General features: G+C 48.7%; 1 protein-coding gene across 1 annotated transcript; it reads right to left on the bottom strand.

Moving 5' to 3' along the window:
• Positions 1 to 204: 204 nt before the first annotated feature.
• TPBGL (trophoblast glycoprotein like) lies at positions 205 to 1,233 on the bottom strand. The gene has a single exon (XM_033948561.1). The coding sequence runs from the start codon at positions 1,231 to 1,233 to the stop codon at positions 205 to 207; it is 1,029 nt and encodes a 342-aa protein (XP_033804452.1).
• Between the last annotated feature and the right edge of the window lie 7,405 nt (positions 1,234 to 8,638).

The raw sequence follows: 8,638 nt of genomic DNA, 5'->3' as shown, positions 1-8,638 counted from the left end.
GTGAGTTTAGTGCATAAGGTGGCTTAGTTGACCACCCCTCCCCTTCCCCCCCAATCATAGGTGCTCAGTCCATAAATGGGCACCTCTTCTGCTTGGTGATTTCCATGCCAACCCCCTCCCCCCCATGCTGTGGTATATACCTTATAACCCCTTAGCGGATGAGCCCGTGAAATAGCGCAGGCGTGCAGTTTTCCGGATTGTGCTTCATACGCCATCAGCGGCGGACACTCGCCGAGGGTCAGCGTCCTGCTCATAGCGGTAGTGGTAGCCTTCCATCTGGTCCCGGCAGGCCTCCCGCAGGTTGTTCAGCCACCTCTTGATGCCCCGCCGGTTCAGGTACAGCACCGTGAGGAAGGTGACCCCAATCAGGGCCAGGACAATGCTGAAGAAGACATAGGAGGCGGTCTGCAAGTCCTGGTGGCTGCACCCCACCTCCGAGGCTTGCAACTGTAGCAAAAAGGAACCATTCAAGGTGGCTGGGGCGGCACAGCGGAGGTTATCAGCATCGGCCACCTGCATCTGTGAGGCGTTTGCCAGCCAAGCCAGCAGCGGCTGCAGCTGGCACTCGCACACAAAAGGGTTGGGGTCCAAATAGAGCTGTGGCCTCCCCCGTTGAGCCAAGGTGGCCACTGCTGCCTCGGGGAGGGTGGCCAGTGAGTTGTGGCGTAAGTCAAGCACCTGAAGATCAGGCAGTCGGTCCAACAGAGCTGCGGGCAGAGTGATTAGCCTGTTGCCAGTCAGTTCAAGCTGCCGCAGGCTTCTGGGCAGGGCAGTGGCCACGAGCAGCTGCTCCACGCTGGCTGCGCCCTCTGGCCCCAGGACACCGTTCAGTTTCAAGGTCCGGAGCAGCGGACAACCTAGGAAGGCGTTGCGGGCGATAGTCGCCAGGGGGTTGTGGCTCAAGTCCAAGGTCGTTAGGGCGAAGAGATCCCAGAAAGCCCGATCTTCTACCGTATGAATGCGATCGTTGCTCAGGATGAGGGTGGTCAGCGTGGCCCAGGTGGAGTTGCCGCCCTTCCCCCGAAAGGAGGTGGCGCTCAGAACCTGCAAATCGCTTCCCACGACGGTGAGGTTCTGCACCCCGAAGGGAAGGTCCCGGGGAATCTGCTGTAGAGTTGACTCGCTGCACTTCACAAGCCCCGTCTCGGCTGAGCAGTTGCAGGTCGGGGGGCAGGTGTGGGAGCCCCCCGCCGGTCCCAGCGCCCCAGTGGCTCTCAACAAGAAGAGCAACATGACTTCGGTGGAAAGCAGCCGGAACAGCCCAGGCGCCCTGCTAGAGCAAGGCGGCTCCCTCCCTCTCATGCCTGGGGCGAGGCAAAGAGTTTTCCAAGATGTCCTTGCGTGGTCCCTGTTCATGGAAGAGGGGGTGCTCCTTCCATTCTCCGACCTGAGACGCCCAGCATGGCAGGAACTCACTCTTTTTTCCTCCACTTTCTCTTTCTCTGGGCAGCTTAGATGGCTTTTCCCCCAGCTCACTTTCAGCTTAAAAGATCCACCTTCTCCCCTCCCGCCCTGCCTTGGATGTATTGGAGGAGGGGTGGAGTGCTTTTCTCAGGTCTGCGCCCTGTGGTTTTACTGCTCTGTCTTCCCACCGCAGCTTCGTCGCTCATTGATTTTCACTGAAGCGGCTGTGTAAGCTGCAAGCACTTTATTGAAAGCAAGCTCTGCATCCCCCCTCCTGGATCCCTCCCACTATCTCCTGCTCATCTTCACTGTCTCAGGCAGAGCTGCAAGTTACCCAGTTGCAGGAAGGAGACTTTCATGGCCAGTCCTGGTTTTCAACTTTCATCCCTAAGCAGTGGGGTATTTGCAGTCACTGATTCTATCCACCAGGAGCTGGATTCATCTAAAGAGATAGGGGTCTCCCTACAAAGATGGTATTATGGAACCTGGAGCAAAGACATTAAAACATTGCCAAGGCAATCTTCTTGAATTTGGGATATATTTGAGCACTTTTTTTTTTTTTTTGCCTTGAATTTAACGGAGGAAGCGTTTACAGCATGGGTGGAAATCGGTGAAAAAGATTTGTCCTTTTTGTGGAATTCGCAAACCCCTTGTCGGCTGCATTTCATTAAAGCAAGTGTCTGTATACATCAGTGGTCAGGGTGATACATGTGTTCACGCAATGCACTTATGCTAGCAGCTGTTCACGCCCACACATATGATGGTGCAGGACCTAGGAACAAAGTGGATGGGGCTGTAAAGGTCTATCCTACCACTACCACCAGAGAGTGGGAGGGGCTGCAGTAGTCCACGCTACCACTACTTCCTCAGAAAGTGGGAGGGGCTGCAGTAGTCCACGCTGCCACTTCCACAAGGGAGTGGGAGGAGCTGCTGTAATTCACGCTACCTCTACCATCAGAGAGTGGGAGGAGCTGCTGTAGTCCACGCTATCACTACCTCCTCAGAAAGTGGGAGGGGCTGCAGTAGTCCACGCTACCACTACCTCCTCAGAAAGTAGGAGGGGCTGCAGTAGTCCACGTTGCCACTTCCACCAGGGAGTGGGAGGAGCTGCTGTAATTCACGCTACTACTACCTCCTCAGAAAGTGGGAGGGGCTGCAGTAGTCCATGTTGCCACTTCCACCAGAAAGTAGGAGGAGAAGCAGTAGCCCATATTATTGTGAACCTCCCCCCTGAAAAATGCTTCTGTCAAGGAGTGAGAGGGATTGGATTTTTCAGGAGGTCACTGAGAGTTATGTGGGCAAATAGTAAAGAGAAGTGGGTGAATTTGGAGACCCTTTTCCTAGCTGGGTGGGGGAAATGGTAGTAGAAGTGAGAAAGGAGTGGATTCTGGGCTTTTGGTTATCCCAGTGAATCGCCAACTGTGTGCTTCCTGGTAAAGGACTTGATATACCGCTTTTACTATGAGGTTACAATCGAAGTGGAACATTGAAGTATTAAGTGACTCTCCCAGAGTCATAATTTGCTGCAGTGGGAATTGAACTCACCATCTCAGGGCGCTGAGCCAGGTGCTCTAACCACTAGGGCACTTTTCTAATCTATTTTCCAGTTATCTGTGCTGTATTTACATTTTACGTCTATCAATGTGATGGGTTCTCATGTGGGACCACTTTTCAGTCATCCAGGTGAACAGAATGTTGGGCATTATCAAAAAAGGTATCACTACCAGAACCAAGGAAGTTATCCTCCTGCTGTACAGGGCAATGGTGCGACCGCATCTGGAATACTGCGTCCAGTACTGGCCGCCGTACCTAAAGAAAGATATGGCGATACTCGAGAGGGTCCTGAGAAGAGCAACAAAAATGATAAAGGGCATGGAAAACCTCTCGTATGCTGAGAGGCTGGAGAAGCTGGGGCTCTTTTCCCTGGAAAAGCGGAGACTTAGAGGGGATATGATAGAAACTTATAAGATCACGAAGGGTATAGCGAAGGTAGAGAGGGACAGATTCTTCAGACTGGCGGGGGCAACAAAAACTAGAGGACACTCTAAAAAATTGAAGGGAGATAGGTTCAGAACAAATGCCAAGAAGTTCTTCTTCACTCAGAGGGTGATGGACACCTGGAACGCGCTTCCAGAGGAGGTGGTTGAGCAGAGTACGACTTTGGGTTTCAGAAAGGGACTGGACGAGTTCCTGAAGGGAAAGGGGATCCAGGGGTACAATTAGAGGGTTACTGTACAGTACAAAGCGCTTTAGAGTAATAGATCACTTACAGGTCATTGACCTACGGGGCCGCCGCGGAAGCGGACTGCTGGGCATGATGGACCTATGGTCTGACTCGGCAGAGGCCATGCTTATGTGCTTATGCTGTAGTCACGCTTTACATGTCTCATTGTCATGATACTACCCCGGGGTTCTCATGAGGACCTACACTCATCCATGCTGTATTCAACATTTTACATATCTCAGTGTGATACAGTGATGGGGTTCTCATGAGGACCTACACTCATCCATGCTGTATTCAACATTTTACATATCTCAGTGTGATACAGTGATGGGGTTCTCATGAGGACCTACACTCATCCATGCTGTATTCAACATTTTACATATCTCAGTGTGATACAGTGATGGGGTTCTCATGAGGACCCACACTCATCCATGCTGTATTCAACATTTTACATATCTCAGTGTGATACAGTGATGGGGTTCTCATGAGGACCTACACTCATCCATGCTGTATTCAACATTTTACATATCTCAGTGTGATACAGTGATGGGGTTCTCATGAGGTTCTGCTATTCAGCTCTCTGCTGTATTCATACTTTGGGGGGCTTCTCTACTGATCTGTATCACATCTCATTTGATTTGGCAATGATGCATTTTTAAATCTATTTTTTGTTCTATAGTTTAAAGGTTGTCTCTCCAGTGTTGCTTTGAAGTCACTCAATTATTTCAATTTAGATTTTTTTTTTTTTTTTGCTATTGGAAGATCACAGGATGGCTTCTAAAATGCCTTCAAGAAGTGATTCTTTCATCTCCTAGCCGCAATCTTCCAATGCTTCTCTTCGACTGGATGTAAAAGCTTGTCTGCGCGAAGAGCTCTTTCAGAAATGCAGGTATCATTTGCGTGCAAATATTGCCTTCAATTTGGGGATTTCAGATAGTTTTTGTGCACATTGCTGGCTCTGCTCCTTCGTTGTTATCAACCGCTTATCTATCACCGCAGTTCATTTTTTTCTTATGAGACAGGCAGAGATGCAAAAGTGCTTCGTAGTGGAGGAGAGGGGAAGAGCGAACCCATTCCTCCCTCCCTCCCTTTTCTTTTCTATCTCGATGTATTTATCCACCTCTCCCGCACCTCCTCCCTTCTGTTCCAGTATGTCCTTTTGTTACACATCTCCCTTTATAAATGTTATTTATTACTAGTCTTTAAGCCCGTTACATTAACGGGTGCTAGAGATTCATCGGCGTCCTCCCTCTCCCTTTCCCCTTCCCATCCCGTAAACCCCCTTATTTCCCTTTGCACAGTCTCCCTGCTTCATCCGCTCCTTCTCCTGCACGGGCCACCGGAGCAGAGAGGACTGGGCAAAGGGGACTGCCAGCCGGGGCCAGCGGAGAGGAGCTAGGTGGCTGGAGGAGTGGCAGTAGCTGCTGACGATTGCAGCCTCCGTCCCGCCTTCGCCTCCCTGGATTTGCAAGAGTGGCCTGCAAGGTTCACTACAGTGGCTGGCGAACCTCGGCAGGCCGCTTTGAAGAGGACCGGCAGTGGGAGGGAGGAGTTGCTAGCGCAGGCGCCATGAGCACTGGCACAGAAGCACAGCTCACGCCACCAGGACTCACGGATTTTCAACAGCGCATGCGCGCTTAGCCTTTTATTATTATGGATACTATTATTTGGAATTTATTTATGTATTAAAAAATGTATATACCAAGTTTCAAGTTTATTTAAAATTTATTATACCGCCCACTCGAGCCTTCTAGGCGGTGCACAAAAATGCCATAAGAAGATACCAATTAAAATATAATTTAATCTGAAACAAACCAGGGGAGAAAACGATTTATGGACACAGACGAACGGGGACAGAAGGGAAGAGGGATTGGAACTACAATTGATAGAAAGAAAAGAAAACACTTAAGAGGAGGAACGAAAGGTTGGGGAAATGAAAACAGAAATATTTCTTAAAACTAAGTCGTCCTGAAAAGGACAGTTTAGGTTACAAAGGCATCGTGGAAAAGGAACGTCTTTAGGATCACCTTTAATTTGATCGGTTTACAAAGATTGCAATCATAACAGGTTAAACACCACATTTAAAAACAACTGCAGAGAGTCTTGGCGACAACGTGGGCAGAAGACCTTCAGTGTGCACTTACGGCTCATCAGCTCCAACGGGTCTTGAAACATATTCAAAAGGTAGCTCCTAATATCACCCACTGGGAAATGCAATTGAAAATCGTTATGAGACTCTATATCCCGCCAGAGCGAGCGGCTCGAATGGGGATTACCCCGTCTCACTTGTGCCCAAAATGTGATCACGCTCATGCTTCCTTGGGTCACATAGAAACATAGAAATAGACGGCAGATAAGGGCCCACGGCCCATCTAGTCTGCCCACCTTAATGTCCCTCCCCTACCTTTGCCCTGTGAATAGATCCCATGTGCCGATCCCATTTGGCCTTAAAATCAGGCACGCTGCTGGCCTCAATCACCTGTAGTGGAAGACTATTCCAGCGATCAACCACTCTTTCAGTGAAAAAGAATTTCCTGGTGTCACCTCGTAGTTTCCCGCCCCTGATTTTCAACGGATGCCCTCTTGTTGTCGTGGGACCCTTGAAAAAGAAGATATCTTCCTCCGCCTCGATGCGGCCCGTAAGATACTTGAACGTCTCGATCATGTCCCCCCTCTCTCTGCGCTCCTCGAGTGAGTATAGCTGTAATTTGTCAAGCCATTTTTCGTATGGTAGATCCTTGAGTCCCGAGACCATCCGGGTGGCCATTCTTTGCACCGACTCCAGTCTCAGCACATCCTTGCGATAATGCGGCCTCCAGAATTGCACACAGTATTCCAGGTGGGGCCTCACCATGGATCTATCCAATGGCATAATGACTTCCGCCTTACGACTGACGAAACCCCTTCGTATGCAGCCCATGATTTGTCTTGCCTTGGACGAAGCCTGCTCCACTTGATTGGCAGACTTCATGTCCTCACTGACGATTACCCCCAAGTCTCGTTCTGCTACCGTTTTTGCTAGGATCTCGCCATTAAGGGTATAAGACTTGCATGGATTCTGGCTGCCCAGGTGCATAACTTTGCATTTTTTGGCATTGAAGTTGAGTTGCCATGTCCTAGACCATCGCTCCAGTAGGAGTAGGTCGTGCATCATATTGTCGGGCACTGAATCTTCGTCTGTTGTGTATTTGCCCACTACATTACTCAGTTTGGCGTCATCGGCGAATAATGTTATTTTACCTCGAAGCCCTTTGGGCTTGCCCAAAAATTTTCCAGTTTTGGAGTCACCCGGGACAATATGTTACGCTGCTTTGGGGGAGGCGTTGGCTTCCGCAACCAAGAGCATTCTTTGGATTTTACAATATTGCCACGCCTAAACTCAAGGGAATGTCTGCATTTATAGATTGATGGGGAAGAAAGCTATTCTCACCAACTGGCTGTCTACTACTCCCCCGACTTATGCTCAATGGAGATCCCTGATGATAATCCACGCAACGCTTGAGCGGAGACCGGTGGGAGACCTGGATCGTGGTCCGGGTCTTAGATTTCGCCAGACCTGGGAATGTTTCTGGCAGGATCTCACTCCACATGCCCGTAGTAGACTCTTAAATATTTAGGAAGATTCCGGACTCTCAGTTTTTGATACGGCATTGGACTCCGGGGGTGGGGAGGGTTGGGAAGGGGGGGGGGATGTTGCATTGTTCTTTCTTGAAATAAGTTACTGATTGTATTGTTTGTTTTCTGTTGGAACAATAAAAATCATTTGAACATAAAAACAACTGCAGAACAGCACTCGTAAAAAAGGGGGAAAACCCCCCCCCAAACCTAACACAGGACAGCGCTAACAAACAATTGAGTTTTCAGCATTTTCTCAAAATTCGTCCTCCCAGCACAGTGTTGCATAATTCCAAAGTTTACCACCTGCCACGGACAGCATCGCTCCACCAAGCCTAACATCCTCTCCCTTGTAACCCGTTTAGGTAATATTTGAGAAAACGGAGAATCGAATGACAAAGAAACTTGGATACTGGAGGAAGAGACTTAATCCCAGGACTACTGAGTCCCGCTGGTTCATCGTGCTCTTTTTTTCCATATAGAATTCAGGGTTGACTAATCTAATCTAATCTAAGTCTTAGATGGGCTCGATTTCAATAAACAGAGAAATCGGTTTAACTCACATCTGACATCATCAAACATCTTAGCATATCTACACCCTGAATCTACCATTCTGCAGCTTTGAAGCTGACATGGAGACATTCAGGCCTTTTTCTCCATTATTTTGTATGATTAGTCTTTATAAATCACTATTTTTATCCCGGTCTCTGGTATAGAATCATTTAATATTTTTTGATGAATCTTGGTATTGAATCTTAACTACCATAGATTAGAGAATTGCGCAGGGACAGAAATCCTACCCGTCCCCATCCGTCCCCGCCATAATTCCATCCATCTCTGCCCGTTCCCACCAGAATCTCCTCTGTCCCTCCATAAAAATTACCTGTCCCCATTAAAAGCAGCAATTACTTCTGACCGTTTTGATTTTAGTTTTAATTTAGTTTTACAGAAAATTCAAAACAAATAAACCAATACCCCTCTCCCTCCCTCTCCCCAGTCGGGTGGTCTATCCCAAAGAAGTAGATTTAAGGCAAAATTTGATGAACAGAAAGAAGATGCCTGGTGTAGCAATTCTCTCCCCCTCTGCTCTTTTTTTTTTAACAAATTACATATTTAATGTTGGTACCTGCTGGGCTGAAGCAGTTTAATGCACTGTTTTGCTGCCCAGTCTCTCCCGCGCTCCTCTGCACAGCTGCAGTGAGTAGTGGTAGGCTTGAGCCAACGAGATTCTTGAGGGGAGGTCTCACGCCAAGGCTCACTACTAGGAGAGCTTCCCACATCCACCAATCTGGGAGCACTTCTACAAGGAAGTGCTCGTGATTGGCCATCAAGCTCCAGCTCTGTCTCCCTGATTGGTGGATGTACAGAGCTCTCTCATGTGAGTGGTAATCAGCA

The sequence above is a fragment of the Geotrypetes seraphini genome, chromosome 6, assembly GCF_902459505.1.
Source record: "Geotrypetes seraphini chromosome 6, aGeoSer1.1, whole genome shotgun sequence".
Lineage (NCBI taxonomy): Eukaryota > Metazoa > Chordata > Amphibia > Gymnophiona > Dermophiidae > Geotrypetes > Geotrypetes seraphini.
This window is presented reverse-complemented; position numbering and strand designations above follow the sequence as displayed.